At 34.0% G+C, this 20,907-nt stretch overlaps 1 protein-coding gene across 1 annotated transcript; it reads right to left on the bottom strand.

Moving 5' to 3' along the window:
- Positions 1 to 1,552: 1,552 nt before the first annotated feature.
- On the bottom strand, positions 1,553 to 20,907 carry Smp_211130 (hypothetical protein; the record flags this gene model as incomplete). Its single annotated transcript, XM_018796620.1, has 11 exons — positions 1,553 to 1,714; positions 4,481 to 4,618; positions 5,569 to 5,898; positions 6,399 to 6,580; positions 8,313 to 8,550; positions 9,935 to 10,132; positions 14,138 to 14,409; positions 16,009 to 16,231; positions 17,293 to 17,496; positions 20,441 to 20,698; positions 20,740 to 20,907. 11 exons carry the CDS (start codon positions 20,905 to 20,907, stop codon positions 1,553 to 1,555), a joined length of 2,373 nt encoding a protein of 790 aa, XP_018646877.1.

The following is a 20,907-nucleotide window of genomic DNA, read 5'->3' as shown; positions in this document are numbered from 1 at the left end:
GCGATTGACCATGATCACCACTACAGGAAGATTACGTGCCAGATATTAGGTTGGATTCCTCCGTAGGCCAAGAAATCAGAAGACTGTTGACGGTCGCAATTGTATATATTTGTTGGTGATCTCGTGGTATCAAAAGAATACCGACATCGTGCCAAAGTTAACGAGCAGAACTACTAAGCGTATGCGAGTTCACGCAAGGTCACAGGCAACGGAAGAATGTTTCTATTTCTCACACTTATACAAACAAGTACAGTAAAATAATCACTGATACAATTGGTTATAACAATAACTGTTTCCATTATACCAATCGCGTTCTCGTCGTAAAAGTGTCACTACAAGGTCAGTATAATTCGAGTATCAGCTCCTTTGTTTTATGGAAGTCTTGTTACTAGAACCACCGGCTGTCGTCTTCCGGGACAGTTAACAGGTTTTTTGCCGTATGACATTGTTAAGGAATGGAACAAAAAAATTTGGAATGAAAAGAAAGTCCTATGTTTATAAATAAACAAATTTATCAATTGATTAAACTAGTGAACAAATGGAGAACCAAATATGAATATGTAAAAACGATGAGCGATGATATGAGGTAAGGTGGCATGAGAGGAGTTAGTTATAATAATAATAATTAATAGCTGTAATAGACGAGAAACGAGATATGGTGCAAGAATGCTTGTAAACTGCAGGCCTGTTTTCGGATGAGTAATTCAGTATGCTGATATGAACCACTGATTAATGATTGTCAAGCCTACCCTTGAATCTTTCAACTGACAAGGCTGTAGTCATATAATGAGAGTTAAGAGACCCGACTCATAATGAGGAAAAAAACTGTCAATGAATAGGTATTAGCTCTAAGATGGCTGGTGAAGTAAAAATAAACAGTTTATTCAGGGTTTTTTAATCAAATTAGTATTTTGTTTACTACTATCACAACTCTTATCATAAAGAAACGTAGGTGGTATAATACTAAATTTTGAAGTTGACCTTTATAGAAGCAAAGTGTTATATTTATGTGGTGTTCATGTGAACCAATGATTTCTTTGTATTGATGACTGTTTTTATTTTGAATTCCGAACACAGTACATTCGTTCGTGCTCATCTAATACTTCTTGATTAAATTTCGTTATTGCTGGGATTACTAGTTCATACTCTTAAACATGACAATTTATTAAGTTATACTCGATGGCTGAAGAAAATTGAAAATGTTGTGTTTGTATGAACTTGATATCTGCCTGATTTTGAATTCTAAATATAATACGTTCGTTTCTGTTCAGCTAGTTCTGCATGGTTTAAATTGCATTATTTCAGGGATTCCTAGTTTGTATAATAATTCAGATAACTTTAAACATTACAGGAAACCAGAACACAAATACCTATGAATGAACCTAGAATTACCCAGAGATGTGTTAAAAAAGAAATAACACTGAAAAATGAACATATAGTAGTTGCATAATGGTGAAAGCACACAGGACAACATTGAATCGATCAAATCAGTATTTTATTGAGATGAATTCAAACTATTCAGAGAGTAAATCATTTATCGTGTTGCAAGCATTTATAGATCAACATAGCGGTGGGACACGTTTAACAGATAACTGTCTTTTGGGTCGAGTAAAATTACCTCATCTGCATGTATGATGGAAATAACAAGTGCTGGTAGCTGTTGAACCATAGTACCATCCAGTAACCAAACTTTTTCAAAGACTTTTAACATTGACTGTAGATAACAAATACGTAATTCAACACTTATCAATTCTAGACTCTCTGGACTTAAGGTTCTTTCCACAAGAATATCAGACCATTAGGGAGATGGATGTGCTGGTTTTTGAAACTATGAAGGATGGAGGCAGAAGTTAAGGAACCTGGTGTCATCCTGAACTCAATATGCAAGGACTTGTCGCACCTGCACAGTAGTATCCGAAGTGTGTTGAAAACATACAGCCGAAGTTGATTAGTAATGGGCTTTACTAGCACATTGTATAATGAACCGATCTGCTATGTTGAAAAATGGCTATCCACTCTCACTTTTGATTCCATACACTTGCAGATGAATGTGGATGGGTTGGCTCTGTATAGAAGTTCAAATAAATTATGGCCTATTTTAGGCTGCATTATTTCTTCTAAAATAAACAGTGCTTTACTAACTGGTGTTTTTCACGAGGGCACTAAACATACGGATTTCAACATCTTTCCAACTTAAATTGCTTATGAGCTAAAACAATTTCTGGAAAGCACGTTTCACTGTCTTAAATTTAAAAAAATTGTTGCGGTGAAACTTGTGTAATTTGCGATCCACCAGCAATTGCTAGAGTGAACAGTAATCGGACGTTATTTCAACAGTATAATGACTTTTTCGAATAGCGATCACGCTTTACAAAGTGTTGGAAGTACTTGTCGTCAGAGCCAAGCTATTCAACATCTTGCAAAGCCGGACTTTGAATAATTAGGTATAAACACGTTATACACCTTATGCTGTATACTATGTATTATTTATAGTTAGGTTTCGTTAAGTTGATTAATCAATGGCCAGAATTACCACAGAAGAAACTCTAAAGTATGACAAAGACTGCAAAATGACAATCAACTAATAACTCATGCGTTGTTGTGAAAACATTACTCCTGACATTCAGTGAAAATTTCGACCCAATTTGTTACTTATTTTATTACTTAATCCTGTCACTCTTTCTGGAGGAGCATTGGCCGCCCACCAGCATTCTTCATCCAACCCTGTCTGGGGCAATACTTTCCGGTTCTTTACAGTTGCTATTCATCCTTTCCATTTCTGCTTTCTATTCCTGATGTATTGTGTTCTTCGACCCTCCTCTTTTCCGTTTCCCTTCAGGATTCCAAGTTAGGGCTTGCATTGTGATGCAGATTGGTGATTTCCGTAATGTATGTCATATCCACTTCCAAAGTCTTTTCCTGATTTCCTCCTCAGTTGGAAGCTAGTTTTCTCTCTTCCACAGTAGGCAGTTGCTGATAGTATCCGGTTAACAGATATTGCGTATCATGCGTAGACAACTCCGCCTGTAGCTCTCCTACAGTTACTGACGGCAAGCCCAAGTAAAAGAGGGTTGGACATGGGGTCGGTAACTCCATCCCGTAGAAAAAAATCTGGCTTAAAAACGCCAACCAGATTTTAAAAATCGCCAGAGTAGTGTTGGTATGACGGGGACTGCATCCACAGACTATAACAAATGCCAACATGTGCCATTGAGGATACAGAGATATACAACGTTAATCTGGGACGTACAAAGACTACCTTAGCTAGTTAATCTACTACCTGAAATTTCAATACTTTGAACATGCTTCGGTAAATCATCTATTATCACCATCTAGGTATATACAAATTGTATCTTTGAAACCGTTTTCACTATAATACTGTTCTTTGTCATCTTCAAAAGCATCTGGAAATTGAAAGTTAGACGTATCATCTATAACTACGAAATTCACATTACAGTTATAAAATTTATGATGCTATTGAAATGAATTCAAAAGAATGGAGTGAATGCTGTCAACATTCAAACATACTATTTTTCACAAAAACACTTATTTGCTACCAAGCTACTAGCTTGTTTAGAATACGAAAAGAACTCTACAATATCAAGGAAGCTAATTAATAGAGTTCATATACCTAGTATACTCAAACATAGATATTCATCATACAGCAACGAAAGGAACCAATTTTATCCACATAATACTATTTGAAACACTGGTTAGTAATGTTCAGGAAATGACTTAATCTACATATATTGTACTGAAATACTTGTAAAATACACGAGAACCAATCTTTCCATTTCGCTTCTTTACCACGTAAACTGAATAGGTCTTTAACGAAATAATAAAGTACAACTTACATTTTAAAAAATTTTAAAAGGAAGAAATGAGAAATATTTATAAACAGCTGTCAGCGTTTCATATTATATTTTCTGATAAGAAAATTACAATTTTATTTATCTACAAATTTAATTGGCACAGCCACAGTTGGAGCAAAAGGCAATGGATAAGAAGTAGAGTAATAAGAGGATCATTAACACAATGAACATAAACTGTAACGTGAATTACAGAGTAAACTCAACTTTGTGTTAGAAGAATGATAAAAATATTTCTACAAACATACAAACGAATTGTTTACTGTGCATGAAGGCTTTAAACAACAGTTAATTTTCCAGCCACATGGTAGATTATAAAAGATTTTCATAAAGTTTATCTTACGTAAAGAATAAAAACAAACGGAACATAAGCAACTTGTGCAATGAAACTAAACAAAAATACAACTTGGAATGTAAAAACTTCCCTGGTACGTTACAAAAATATTTTGTATCAGTCTCTATGTACATGATACACAATTAACTCAATGGAAGACAATAAAAAATAGAATAAAAACAATATTTTTGTACATCTAAACTTTAACATCCATTGATTGTCCTTGTTCCCCACTGCCATTTTTAGTCAGCAGTGTTTCTTGTTGAAAATTTCTTACATTTCCCACCGTTGTTGTACTATCATTCCGACAAACAACACACATAAAGGAATTATTTCCTATTACAGCACCCTCACTACAACAGCCATTAAGATGTACCCAACGGTTACAATAATCACAATGTGCCCAATCAATTACCTAAATAAGCAGCAGAAAAAAACGTTAGAATTAAATTGGACAATTATATAATTAAAAAAGTGGTTAAAACATGACCAGAACAGTAAAATTGAAAGATCACAAAAGAATATATTAGCGTGATTGTTAATTAGCTGCCATGTATAGGAGTTAAATAGTAGGTCACTCAGACTGAAAAGTAAGTTACATCAGATAAGTAATAGGAATATATCTAACTACAAAATATTAAATGTTTGGATTAACTATCTATATCAGGTTGTCGATGAGATACACAACTATAACTTTTGATTACGGTTAATTTTGTTAAGGTTTGCATAAAAAACACCATCACAAATGGTGATTTTAAGTATTAATATTAACTACTTATTGGAATTCTAAAGCTGATCTAGCTAATCTGACGATAGATATTATCAAATGAAATCCCACGATGTTGAAAGAATTGACGTTTTCCCTGTATTACAACAATAATATCAACATAGAAGCAACGGATACTTTATTAAAACTGAATAATCGTTCCAGAAATATACAGTGCAAAATAAATTTAAAGTTAATTGTTATATTAAGGATGTACGATAAAAAGTTATTAGTTCATTTTTGATAAATTTATTTTGAAGTATCTTGTAAGAAAGCATATGAATGGTATTGTTACAACCAACATTTCAGAATAAGTTGAAAAAGAAACTAAGAGAGTTAAATTTTCATCAGGGTTATTACCGATGAAACATGATAGAACAATCTCAGTAGAACAGATAATTCCTGATTGATTGAGATGACTTCCGTGACGATTAATATAATAGTTATAAACATACATAATCTTTTATCGATGATAGAAATTAGAATGATGGAAACTTTAATATTCTGTAATATGGACTAACAGTACCTAAACAATCATTTCACTTTAAAATACTACTCTGCCTATTGTATTTTAAAAGTGTAACATATATATCTGTTACCTGTAAATCATCTGCATTAGCCTGATCAGAAATTGGTTGGCAAGATAACTCTGGAGGTTCTAACTGACCACAAACAACACAAAAGTCAAGTGCTTCACCATCTTCCACTCCATCAATACTTTCAATAACTCCACCGTTCACTGGACCATGACCACTTTCTGTTTCAGATGCCTGGAAATACTGACTAGTCTGACCAGATGTTTCACATTGTGTTAGTTGAGAATTAGAAACTTCACAGTCAACTTCTTCTTCATGCGAAATATCCACATCTGAACTGGCTAAAACGTCAAATGACGGAGGATCTTTGGTCTGGTGAAATGAAAATTCTTCCTAAAGTATTGACAAAATATTAGTAATATTTCATTATAACAAACAAACGTAAAAGTACTAAAACACGACAACTATGCATATTATATGTTTTGGAATCGAGAAATACAGTCTAAAATCTAGTCGCTACATGGTATGGAATATATTAATTGATAGACTCATTAGGTACAACAATAAAATACCCAGTAGTAAACCTCATTTACATGACAGTGAATCACATTTATGTAAGGAGTTACAGACACTAACCAACTAACAAACCGAAGAACGTAGAATGAGATGAAGGATCGTATCTTCTTAGCTGGAAGACTATAATTTAAATCACTGAGACATACATCATCTACTAGATATAAAGTTCCTTGAAAAAAGCACACAATATCAGTCATTTACTGTCGGGGAAAATAATTAATCTATGAAAGACTATACTGTTTTTTTCAATGTACGTATCGGTGCAAGCATAGTATTTCGCAAACAATACCATTATTATTCAATGACACTTCACTTACATGTAAAGAAACAGGTTGAATAGCATTTGCTGCAGGACCATGCAAACGTATAGTAACTGATCGCCCTGAAGAAGAAAATTGTGTTAAAACAGTATGTTGAGTTTTAAATGTGTTTTCATGGGAAGTAAGAACAGTTGCAGTCGGTTTGGAATTCACCACAGTGGAATTGGAAGTTAAGGGATCTGTGTAAATAATAAAAAGATGGGTTTTACTTTCTAAAATACAGTACAAGAAGGTTATGAGACAAAAAAAATATTCCATTTATTGTCAGTCCATTTATAATAAATACAGTCGACGTACAACATATATAGATTTCTCTTTATATATATAACGGGTCAAATTACAGATGGCATCAGTCGGAATAAAGCATTAAGTAAATATATAATTAAAGTACGATAAAGTACACTCTGAGGGCGATCTAGCAGAGCAAAACAGAATTTACCTGGGATGGAGTAGTCTGGAAAATACCATGTATCAACACTGGGCTTTTTGAAATGAAATTACTTTTTTAAAAGGTATTTTTATTGTGATGATGAATTAAAGGTAGAAGAAACAATCAACACTTTATGATATGTAGGGATAATGGTTATGAATGAAGAATATATCTTGATATTATTTATATGACGAAAGAAATTAAAATCACCAAAGGTTTATAGTAAGAAAACTCATTGTTTCCTAATAAGTTAAGAAGATTATAATTAAAAACCTGTAATTCATATAATTATTATTTGTATGTAAACAACAACAAGAGCTTTCAGCGTTGTAAGTAAATCATGTATTATTATGACGAAATATACTAATTTGTTCCAATAAAAGTTCACAAGGCAGAGTTCGATTCAATAAACCCAAGTACATTGAAGAACTGCTGGTAGAAGAGACTAATTAGGCAGATGAATTCGAAAAATACAGACCAAAAAAATACGTGTCAACGCAAAGGGCAGTAACACGAGTGCAAAATATGAAGTTATTTCACAAAAAAGCATACACGAAAGGAAACTTAGCTGATCAGTTAAAACACCAACTTCAAAATACCTAGATTTGTATCTTAATGAAAAAAGTCACATCAGTAACATGATGCAAGCTACAAAAGAAAATAAGCAACTGATAATCGTTTCAAAGTAGCGTGTGAGATAATTAACACTAAAACGACAGTTATGAGTTTTTTGTATTAACTTCATTTTTAACTGATAAAACAGTAAGACCGAATTTCACTAAATTATTAAAATGAAGTAGATTTCCGAAACGATTCTCGGTACATTGTTTTCATTCAAGAGATTAAGTATTCCATACATAGATAACAGGGTTTTTGTTGTATCAGTAAAAATGACCAAGCTATAAGTATACGGAATTTTAACTACAGTGCTTAAATGTTTAATCATCAAATGAGAAACGTAGGAACATTCTAAGGAAATACTAGATGATTCAACAAGACAGCCATAAGCAAAATATTGAGATATGCACCATATATTTGAAGAACATGTTATAAGTAATTTGATGAAACACTGAGTCTATTTTTATGTGTGGTACTGGGCTATATATTTGAAATAGTAATACAGATGAGGTAGATGATTGGCAAATTGTCGAGGTTCATATTTATCAAGATAGTTTCATAGATCATTACTTCGCATGAGTTTTGAGGAGGCACGTAAATTTGCAGTATGAAAATCTTAGAGCAGTAAGAGCAATCAATTTGAAAATTATTACCGATATAACCCATAGTCATGTCTAAAAGAGTTACTAATTTTAGACCAAAATTTCACTTTATATCGAAAACATATGTATTTTTATTAAGAATAGTGAATTTTGCATCGTCTGTGTAATTTCTTCGACTGGATGACTATTTTCTTTTGTTTTGTTCGCCTATACAGGTTGAAACATGCAGAATAAAAAACTGGTACAAAAAATAATACTTACTTTCAGTAGTATCAGTTACATACGTAGTTAATTTAGTGACAACTCCACCTGGATGATGAGAATCATTCGAGGAATTGATTGTATGGTCTTTTGAATCGCCATTTGGATTAACATAATTGAGGTAGTTTGATGCACATCCTAGTTTAGACCACTGATTATAAGGATTCACCATTTCATTAACTAGATATGGATCCACATTTTCTACAGCCAAACTACTTTGTTCATAATCTTCTGTCTGCTTAAAAGATAAAATAACGAGACGAATTATTTTTTACTTCACAGATTAGAAACAGAAAATGATTGATTCATAACCTGAAATGTGAAATTATAAACTCTAGCTACAGTGAAATATGAAAGTATACTACGGTACACATAACTAGTTGTCAGTTATTCATCAAGATAAAGTGAGTGAGACTAAACATGTATATAATTTTAATAGAAAGATAATGCTAAACAATTAAGAAAGAACCGACAAATGAACAAAACGATGTGCCAATACGAAAAAATGATAAAATTTTGATCTAGTTAGCCCTGTATGTTGTTCACTATAATTCATATTATTCAAAACACCTATGTACTGACTAAGGATGATCAAGGAACACTTTGCGTCGGGAATTGGAAGCAGACATCAAAAGAATGAATAACAACTAAATGTTCAACCATGGTAAACTGGTCCTCTTAGGATGACCAACAGCATAGTTCTGTTTCATTAACGTAATCATCATGTTGCCCAAAGTTCTAGGTTGTTTATGACTGGAAGAATTTATTTGATACCATAAACTACATCATTGTAATATGGTAATTATTAGTCTCCGTTATTTTATGGTGACCTAGAGGTAATAGGATTAAACATATTATGTTTTCTTGGGTCGAAATATTAACACTTTGTGTATTGATGAAATTCACGGGAAATCATATCCAACTTTTAAGTGGCATTGATTGGAATTTCAATGAGACTGTAGACACATAGATTCGATCCTATAGTTTTACCACTTTTTATTGGAATAACGAATTCCGATGGTCAATACTTGAGTAGTAAGGGTTGATGGCCGATGCCGAATAGCGTTTAATAGACTGACTAATTGAATATCATTCAGCTAAACTGAAAGTGAAGTTTACGGAACACAGAAGTACGTTGTCATCGCTATAGTACCATGCCTTTAACTTAAATTTGACCAAAACATAGGTTATTTAAAATATTTTGATCATCACTTTATAGTACAGGAATACGATAATAGATAAAATAAGGAGTTTCACAAAGACGAGTTCCCCAGAAAGCTAAATTTAGATCACACACATATACGCACACACTCATTTGAGCATCTACCTTATAAATATAACTATTTCTTGGTCATAATAACTATCGCTTATGAAATGAAAATCAAGGGTAATTAAATTGCTAAAAATACAACCGAATACCAAATAATAAGTTTATATTTCGACTTATTACTTTGTAGTACAAGTGACTGAGTATATATGATACAGTAAATCAGCAAAGCTTGCCTAATCTCCAATAGTTAACGCTAAAATGAGCTGATATTTAATTAAAAAACGCTAATCTTTTTCTTTAAGATACATTTATAGTTTGAGATCAATTATTTAAATAACTAATGAAAACATACCATGTTCAAATAGGCGCCAATTGATGAGGATAAATTGTTAAATGGGCAAATTCCCAATCTTTCAAACAAACTAATCATATTGTTTGGTTGTAAAGCTTTTTCATAAGCATGAGTCAATATAGGTGAAGCGTTATTACGTAAAAGTGGTTGGTTAGGATTTTGTTCAAAAAAGCGATCCAAACGTTTTTTGAAATAACCCTACAATAATAAAATTAGTGTAAATATTGAAAACTGCAGGGTATGAAAAAACTAAAGTGATTAACAGCATTAATATACAGTACCGTAAAAATAATATTTTACATAATACATAATAGATGTACAATACAATGAAAAGTACAAACAACAAACAAAATAACAATATTGAATGGATATATCAACTGAATAATTCGGTATAACCTAAGAAACTGAAGTATACACTGATCACTACTACTTGTTCAGTGTGCATAAAAACAATACATCGCATTTAAAATTGTTCAAATAAAAAGTACAAAAAGTATTATACCCACATGGCAGAAGTCATAATTTTTAAATTCACTGAAAAACTAAACAGAGGTATAAAATATTACGGTAAACCAATATGAAAAAGAACATGGATATAGCAACATTAAGAAATGAGTCCATTTGTGCAATTTACATTCTTTTTTAAAGATAGAACCCATAAATACACGGATTGAGTTAACTACCATTCTTCATATTATATACCATGTCATATGATATTTAATTTTTATGATGACATTTTTAGCACAGGACTGCGCCTGAACTCAACATTACTCTTTCGATATTTTTAATTATGCGCCAAAAATACTTAAGATACAATTTCCATCAAATCATCATGTTTTTATATTGGATAAATTCAACTAATATGCTTGTCTCATTGAAATACACTGGACCACTTTTTCATAATTGTTATAGATTATTCAAATTAGTAAGTATAAAATGATATTAAATATGTCTAAGACAGTTCTACTGTACGAGGCTGAAGCTTGGAGAACTACCACAGCCATCATCAAAAAAGTAAAGGTGTAGTAAACGAGAACACAAGTGGGGACAATCTAACACAAAACTACAGAATGCTTTAGTAAAATCTGAGAACCATATATAAAATACCTAATTTGCAAAATCTCTATATTCCCACACAAACGCATTCACAAAACCACATGGACTTCACCGGACCACACTACGCAGAACTAAATCGACCATATCTGTATCAGCAAAAAGTTCAGGAGGACAATGGAGGATGTGAAAACCAGGGGGGGAGCTGATAAAGCATCAGATCATCATTTGCTGGTCGCCAAGATAAAATTAAAACTTAAGAAGCACTGGACAACGGGGCGGACAATATCACAAAAGTTTATTACGGCTTTTCTTCGGGATAATGACAAACTCAACAAATTCAACATAGCCCTCAGCAACAGGTTCCAGGCATTTCATGATCTACTCAATGGAGAGGGAACTACTATGAAGAGCAACTGGAAAGGGACAAAAGAGGCAATCATTTCAAAATGTCATGAGCTTCTGGGCCACAAGAAGCACCACCACAAGGAATGGATCACTGTTGGCACACTGGACAAGATTCAAGAAAAGAGGAACAAGAAGGCAGCAATCAATATCAGCCGAACAAAAGCAGAAAAAGCCAAGGCACAAGCCGAATACACAAAGGCAAACAAGCAAGTGAAGAAGAACATCAGAACCGACAAACGTAAATATGTGGAAGATTAACAATGACAGTGGAAAAGGCTGCAAGTGAAGGAAACATGAGACAATTGTATGATACAACGAAGAAACTCTCTGGAAATTGCCGTAATCAACCAGAACGACCAGTGAAAAGCAAGGAAGGCAAGGTAATCACCAACATTGAAGAACAACTCAACAGGTGGGTAGAACACTTCAAAGAACTCTTGAATAGACCAGCTCCACTGAACCCACCCAACATCGAAGCAGCACCCACGTACCTCCCAATCGCTGTTGGCCCACCAACAATTGAAGAGATCAGCATGGCCATGCGACAAATCAGGAGCGGCAAAGCAGCAGGACCACACAACATTCCAGCAGAGGCACTTAAAGCAGATGTAGCAGCAACTGCAAAGATACTCCACATTCTCTTCAGTAAGATTTGAATGAAGAACAAGCACCAATAGACTGGAAAAAAGGACTTCTGATCAAATTACCAAAGAAAGGCGATATCAGCAAGTGTGATAACTACAGAGGCATCACACTTCTCTCAATACCAGGAAAAGTCTTCAACAGGGTATTGTTAAACAGAATGACAGACTCCGTAGACGCCCTACTTCGAGATCAACAGGCTAGATTCCGTAAGGATCGATCGTGTACAGACCAAATCGCAACTCTGCGGATCATTGTGGAACAATCAATTGAATGGAATTCATCACTCTACATCAACTTCATTGACTACGAGAAAGCATTTGATAGTGTGGACAGGACAACACTATGGAGGCTTCTTCGACACTACGACGTGCCTGAGTAGATAGTCAATATCACACGGGATTCCTATGATGGATTAGACTGCAAAATCGTGCATGAAGGACAACTCACTGACCCGTTCAAAGTAAAGACCGGTTACAAGCAAGGTTGCTTACTATCAAACTTTCTCTTTCTCCTGGTGATCGACTGGATTATGAAAACGTCAACATCTGAAGGGAAGCACGGGATACAATTGACAGCTAGGATGCAGCTGGACGATTTAGACTTTGCAGATGATCTGGCTCTCCTATCACACACGCAACAACAAATGCACGAGAAGACGACCAGTGTAGCAGCAACCTCAGCAGCAGTAGGTCTCAATATAAACAAAGGGAAAAGCAAGACTCTCCGATACAATACAATATGCACTAATAAAATTAAACTTGACGGAGAAGCTTTGAAGGATATACAAAACTTTACATATCTGGGCAGCATCATTGATGAACACGATGGATCAGATGCAGATGTGAGGACGAGGATCGGCAAAGCAAGAGCAGCATATTTACAACTGAAGAACATCTGCAACTCAAAACATCTGTCAACCAACACCAAAGTCAGAATTTTCGATACAAATGTCAAGACAATTCTACTGTATGGGGCAGAAACTTGGAGAACTACGAAAGCCATGTTGCAGAAGATACAGGTGTTTATCAACAGTCGTCTACGCAAGATACTTCGGATCTATTGGCCAGACACTATCAGCAACAAGCTACTGTGAGAGAGAACAAACCAGATTCCGACCAATAGGGGAAGAAATCATGAAGAAGCGCTGGAAGTGGATAGAACACCCACCTGCGTCACAAGGCAAGCCCTCACATGGAATCTTGAAGGTCAAAGGAAAAGAGGAAGACCAAAGACCACATCATGCCGAGAAATGAGACAGACATGAGAATAATGAACAAAAGCTGGATAGAATTAAAAAGGAAGGCCCAGGACAGAGCGGGTTGGAAAATGCTGGTCGGTGGCCTATGTTCCATTGGGGGTAAAAGGCGTAATGTATATATATATATATATATATATATATATATATATATATATATAAGACTAAGTAAAAAAATTTCGATAAGATTTGGAAAAGACTCTCTAGAAATGCATAAAATTTCGACAATTATTTACAGGGACAACACATTGATTGTCAATAAATTGAATTTGGGGAAATCTGTGCACATGATTCTGGCTAAGATTCAGAAGAACATGAAGCGACAAGGTAGTGAAGTGGTCTACTTTGAGAAACTCTAGAAACAGTTTTCACAGAAGAAATCAAGTGTATTGTCACGGGTGGGGATTGTTTTAATAGAATAGGATTGACGTACTTCAAATCTTATATGACAACGTGTGCATAAGTTCTTTTAGGGAGTAGGTATTTTCAATGAGACAGTAAACCATCAGATGAGGAAATTTTACCTTTCATAACCAATTACAGAAAGATTTTAAGAGAAGACAAAAATACACTCTAATGTGAAATCTAAAAATATACGCGACAGTGTAATGTAGCCTATAAACTATATTATCATTTATCATGTACTAAATATTCTTATTTAATAAACGGTTTAATATTGTTGACCTGATTATTTATTGGTTAGAACAGAAAAAATCTGAGAACACTAAAAGATTTCAGGTTCTTACATTGAATATATTTGATAAGAAACAATAATATATTGAATGGAAAAGTACTAACTAGTATTATAAACAGCGACGATAATGTCAATAATATTGATCTACCTGAAATGCCCAGAAACATGTATTTTCTACGCAATGATTATAAGCTGGATGAGGAGGGAGTGGAAACAGGAAAACGCCGTCTTCACGAGCGCGTTCTAATACACGTACACTGACAAATTGTAAATGACCGTCGTAAAACAATATAAGCGGTCGAACAGATACTAATACACGGAAATGTTTAAGAAACCATTGAATAAAAGCATCAGAATTAACCCAACCGGAAGCTGAATATGAAAATTTAGTCCCTCGTACGGATCCTTCCATCATAGATGCTGAAAGATAAAAATGAATTGTTATGAAAACCCAGTCTTAGAAATTAAAATTAAACATTTCAAAAAAATAGCTTCACGTGATAAGTTCGAGCAATATAAAAATCTGGTTATCTACTTAATTGAGAAGTCACTTATTTGTTGAAAAGTAACAACAATAATTAGACATGTTAGACGATTACAAACAAGGGTCAATTACTGAAAGTAAGTAAATTCACCGAGACATAAATCAATGAACACCATTTTTAAATATATCAGTGACTTTTTGAAATGCGAATTAACGGTTCTGTGAATTTACGTCTACATACTGACTATGCATACATGACATTACAACATAACATCGTAAATACTGGTTAATATATTGAGTCCCCCCAAGTAATAAGTATGGCTCAGACTAGCGTAGAGATACAACATGCTTATACTGAGAAACTATCAACTCCGTTCGGATACAGTGTGTACTATACTCCCCTTAACCTCCATTTAGATCCAGCTAATCTAAGAGACAAATCTATCATGGAATATGTATTGGGAGAGACTGGAAATGATTGTTTTTCACAAGTGGCTATTTTGTATGACTATATTTGCAGCATCTCTAAAAGTGAGGAATTTCGATGTGAAAAAAATGGAAGGTCGAATTAATAAGAAACGAGATAAAAAATAAAATGAATAGGCGGTTTTCGAGGAATTTAATCACTCGCAGCACTCAGTTACAATCAGAGCAGGCTCTGTAAATACTACTATTCTATATGTTACTGTACTCAAGCTAACTTCTCAATTTGGTGACAAACAACTTGCTGATCATCCTTCAATAAATAAGATACAGAACTATTACATTCCAGCATGTCTGTCAAACGTACTTCAGGAAAGTTATTCGGAGGATGACAAAATTTATCATCGATTGAATGTTGGTCGAATTCAAGACATTACTAAGATGATTCATTTCTCTAATTCAGCTTTTAGTAAGATAACGTTAGTAAGGACAGTATTAAAGTTAATTGTTTATTACATAGAACGATTCCAAGCTTCAGTTTTCATTAACCAAAAGGATAAACAGATTTTAACAATGAAACTAATATCCTAGATGTATTTGAAATTGAGATTTTATATGAATTTGATGCTTAATCAAGTTTGGTGAGCAAACATTGAATGAATAAAAGCAAACGGATTAGAAATGAGAACATGAATTTAACACCTAATCGGTCGTGGCTGTGTACAATGAGGGCAAACACTTATTTGAACGACATAGTGATTAGGTGTTTGATTTATGTAAAACATATCAACAGTGACATATTGAATTAGTCAAACAACTTATGGATTTTGAAGTACAGGAAATACTTTTTAAAGAATGCACAAATTATATGTCGCGATCAAGGACCTTAAAAGTGCAATGTTTCAGTAAAAAAAATATTTTAGGAAGTTATCAATTAACTTATTCTATAGCGAATAAGAAACGATTGAAGAATGCAAGCACATGTTTGAAGCAAATACTTACTTTAAAGGATATGAACTTATGAACTTTAGATGGTTATAAAATGATTAGAAGAGAAAAAACCTGTATCACATGATACACAAAAACCAATCTTTCTTTTTACAAATACCTACATGTTATCCCATCACCTCGATAAATAAGGAAAGGAGGGATTTTTTCACCAACACCGTTAGCGGCTCCAAGCATTGCAACAGTTGGATTCCAATAGCTTACAGACTGAGCCCGTTGTATACTGATAGGAAGAATACGTGGGGGTTGGTTCTCGCAACTTATGCTCACTTCGTCAACAATCCAAAAATGTTCGGCCTTGTCTTTGATACCATATTTATTTAGAACCTATAAAATCATCAAAATGACAGTTGTAAAAGACAATGCAATCATCGAATAGGTGAAACATGTTTATTGTTGCATTTGAAAATAGATCGAAGCAACAATCGTGTCATGTCCAAATTACAGTACATCTTTCTAAATAACTTATATTTACGATGAAAATTATCACCAAATTACTATTTGGAACATTTAATAAAAATGAATTACGTATTATTTCAAAAGATGGTTGTGTGTAATGGAGTGCAGACAGTAACGGTGTTATTAGTACTCAATTTATTAATTGAAGGGAAAAGAAATCTGTCACTGAAAACGATTTATTTGCTTATAGATTGTTAATCTTAAAAAATTAACTTGCAAGAGCTAGTGGAAAGTAATTCGAAGATTGAAAACGCAAAAATATTTAAAGGATGAGTCAGTCACTTATTATCACCACAGAGCCTGCCACAATTGTACGTTGACTCAGGTCGCCATGCCGCCTTGACAGAATGAAATGAACGAAATCATCAAAACGTGATAATAAGCTGGCTGATTAGGAAATTTACATTATACTGACAAATGTATTGTTAGTCTTATTTACATCTTACACTTTTTATATAATAACATATTTTGATAGACCATAAGGCTTTGAAGGTAAATAGAATACGAGAATATACTTCAATAAACCATCATTGGCACCTAGGTCTTTCTAAATAAAACAGACTCTAAAAATTGTCATAAAAATGTTCCTAGTTAGACAAGTGATATCGAAAACATATTTCGTTTGACAACGTTGGCAGGGGGCATAATTACACTTTATGGTCGTAAGAGGAATCGTTAGTACAAGATTTTAGACATCCTTAGGAGATTAAGTAAGAAGTCAGGTGATATATTTTATTATAAATATCGATGTAGCGTAGATTACAGAAAGCATGATTCATTGTTGATGTTAAGTCATATGGCATGGCCTAACGGGGTTAGTGCCTATTTACAAACAAATGTACCATAGGTAATGTATTGAGTGCTGAGCAGCACTGTATAGTAAACAACAAGAGAACGACAATATCAGATTTAAAAATCTTCAAACATACCTTTTCGAGCTGTTCAAAATAAGACTGTATAGAATCACCTGAAACTCCCTTTGACTTCCGATTACTTCGAGGTCCAAACAAGAAATTCTTTAAGTCTGGCCATCGATTGAGAAAAGCATAAAACCAGGCCTGACTTGGATTAAGGTATTTAAATGGAGCGATCCGCCCAACTGCTTTAGTCATATCTCCGGCGAGTTCGACTACCTTAATGAAGAAACAATAAATGTCATTAGAATCGCTTAATAGAGTGGTGAAAATAAAGAAATCAACATTCTGACCAAACCCAACAAGTCTTAACTGGAAATCGAAGGCACAATAGATGTTAGTTATTACGATACTTTAATAAGCAGTGTCGAATGTACAAATGGAAGAAGCAAGCTAATTACAGCCAAAAATAGCTCCCTCTCTCTCACTATATATACCCTTAATTCTTTAAACTAAAATGGATATTAGCAAGGTTATTTTTGGAATACTGAATTTTGGTGCAACGGGGCTTTTAAGATAGATGAAATTAAAATGTCGCCAATATATTGTAGATTAGGAAGACTGATCATAACGCTAAGTAATTAAAAGTAATCAAAGTTAGAAAAACCAGTAAACATCTTGCGGTTGCTAAGCCGTTACTCCATGAAGATAATAAAAGAATACAACAGTAGGATCACTATAAGTTTTGATTCTGGTATATTTTGATGGAACTTCATATAATAGTCTTGTTGTTTTATGTAACTTAAGCCAAAAACCGTAAGGAGCTGAGAGATATTAGATTGACACAAGTATTTTCGCATCAAGGTATAATAGTATCGACGGATAGCACTTGACTTTTATTGGTCAGTTACGTGTTAGTGAGCAGCATACCATTTGAAAACCATTGGGAAGCTACACTACGTAGTCTGAAAGAGAACTTCAGTAATTAAATAACGGACTCAAGAGTACACTAAAAAAAATCACAAACCCTCAACATTTTTTACGGTATCGCAGTTAAATTCAGGTATTACTAGGGGAAATCAGTACTAAAACAACGAAGGTCGTCGGACATCATAGAGAAGTCGTGTCCTACGCCAGTAGAACAAAATTACATGCATTAAGACAGTAACTCATTTGTAGTTAGATTGACTTGGCAAAATTGTGAAGATGGTTGAAGTTATCCATGTCTTGGTTTCAAAACATAGGGAATTTTGTCTTATAAAGTCCTTCAAGTAAAATAAAATACCCAGAGGCATAAACCTCCGAATTATTAAGATAGTTTACTATAGAACATTAGTATAGCCACAAGCTCCTACCGGCCTTTGAAAGTAATTTGCTTTCCAAGTACAAACTACACTTAAAGGTGATTACTAACTAAGTACAATTTAAGTAAAATGTTGTTGCACAACAAATCCATTCATTATTTTCCGAAATTCGAACACAGAACTATTCGACACCATCCACTAACTTCTGGACTGTACTTTGTCTAGTGAACCTACCAATACCATTTTTATTAACATTTCCGTGTACTTATTGACGTAATCTGCCGCTGTGTTGATATGCATTGTGGAAATTGTGCCGGTAAAAGCCTGCACTATGTCCTCTATTATTTTTAAGTGTTACTGAGTAATGAGATGTAGTCTGAATCATCAAAGTCGAGAAGTTATGTTACATAACACGGTTACACACCTATCTATCAAACACTTCATTCTGTAGTTTTTTCGGAAAACTATGGCATAACGAAAGAGAAATAAGGAAACCCGTTTAAACAGAAGTGACTATACGTTTATAATCTACCTACAAAAAAATGCTTGCATATGGATTTTTCAGTGTTATAGAACTCCCCAAGGATACTCAGAGTATAACATACCACAAGAAAAAACGAGTGCATGTGCAATGACATGAAATAATTGAGACCAACCTGATGTACTAAATGGTAAATACTAATAATCTATTCAATTTGTAACTAGACTATCAGAAAATAAAGATCAACTGAACTTCCCTTCAGGGTGTTTATTAATTAGTACAGAAGCTTGTTATAGGTTTTGACACATGAACCAATATTTTAGATGACAGCTTTATTAACAATCGTTTTTGAGAATTCAGCTATCCCAACAAACTGTCAGTGTCCTGGTTGATCTTGATCGTTTCGATCATCCCAATGCGTAATAATTTTCATATCACAGTAAGTACATAAAAATTCCCTCCATTGGTAACTATCATGTTTCTAAACCAATCACGGAAAGTCTAAAGCTATGTACAAATGCTAGTTCTGACTTAAGTAAATTTTTATGCGGACCAATGCGTTGAAAACGTACAAGCAAAAGTGGGAATTTCGTAGGTTATATAAGTATCAATAAAACTAAGACCTGACTATCAGGCTTAGTTCATATTCAACATATCAAAAGCAAACAATATAAAATGAATATAATATGAAGACTGACAATACATTCAAGACATAGGGGGGGAGAATCCGCATATATTTACACAGATTTTAGGACATCTCATTCAATTTCTTCAACAAATAATCGCTCTTCTTTCTCGAAACCTAGACCAAGCAGCCTGCAAATTTCTATAAAACTCTGACCAACAAGTCAATGGCTGATATCATAACAATGCTGGACTCTTTTTTATTAAACTTCTCACTGTACCAACCAGCTTAGGGTGTTAAGGTAGATGGTTTGGTGTATATGACATGGAAGTCTCAGGAATCACTACGAAATATAGGCAGATTATCCTATGTTGATATGACGAGAAACAATTACACCTCGTAGCCAATTCTTAATTAATTGAGGAGTATCCTGCAAAAATTCAACTTCACACTACATTACATCATTCTTGTGTTTAATACTTTGCGAATAAGCATCCCATTTAGTGAAGAATAACTGATACTTCTAGATGACGGTTTTGGTTTCAACCTCAGTCCATTTAAAAATTCGTACTAACAAATTGATCCCGTGAAGTTACTACCCAGCCAAATCGTATCATTGTATTTCACCTATTTATTGACATTTTATATATTGATTTAATTGTCCTAAAAATGTGCGCCATTCGCTAGTTTCTCAAACTCAACATTTATAACAAACTAATGTAATATATGAATTATTACAATACAAGATTCTGCTGAGGAAATTTTAGATATAAATCATACAACAAGGACAGAAATATGTATCAGTATACATACTTGATTTCGGGTATATGGGTAACCGATTTTACTCATGAATAAAATATGATCCACCATTTTCTTTTCCTCTTCATAGGTGAAAAATGTTGGGGGGCCTGGTCGAGAGCATTCTAAACTGACTCTTCCATGAACTCTGTCACGAAGAGTAGATTCAGGAACATTAAACGCTGTTGCAGCTCCACGAAGCGACATTCCCTGATACTTGACTGCGTTGTACGCATTTGTCATGTCTCGCTGAGTCCATCGTCTTCTTCTTGTCTAAAATAGCAAATCATATTGAGAGATCTACATTTTACTACTTTAGGTCTTTGAAGACTTCGTCCTGAAACTGAGTCAAAGTTGCGATAAAAAAGGATTTGTTGATGGTAGTCGTTGTAAGTTTCTGCTGAGTTTAGCATATCTGTATCTTCTTTGTCTTCCCCTTCAAATGCGTCGTCAGAATATGATAAGTCTTCGTCTGTTGCCAT

Source organism: Schistosoma mansoni, assembly GCF_000237925.1.
Source record: "Schistosoma mansoni, WGS project CABG00000000 data, supercontig 0172, strain Puerto Rico, whole genome shotgun sequence".
NCBI lineage: Eukaryota > Metazoa > Platyhelminthes > Trematoda > Strigeidida > Schistosomatidae > Schistosoma > Schistosoma mansoni.
Note: the sequence above shows the minus strand (reverse complement) of the source record. Positions and strands in the feature narration are given on the sequence as shown.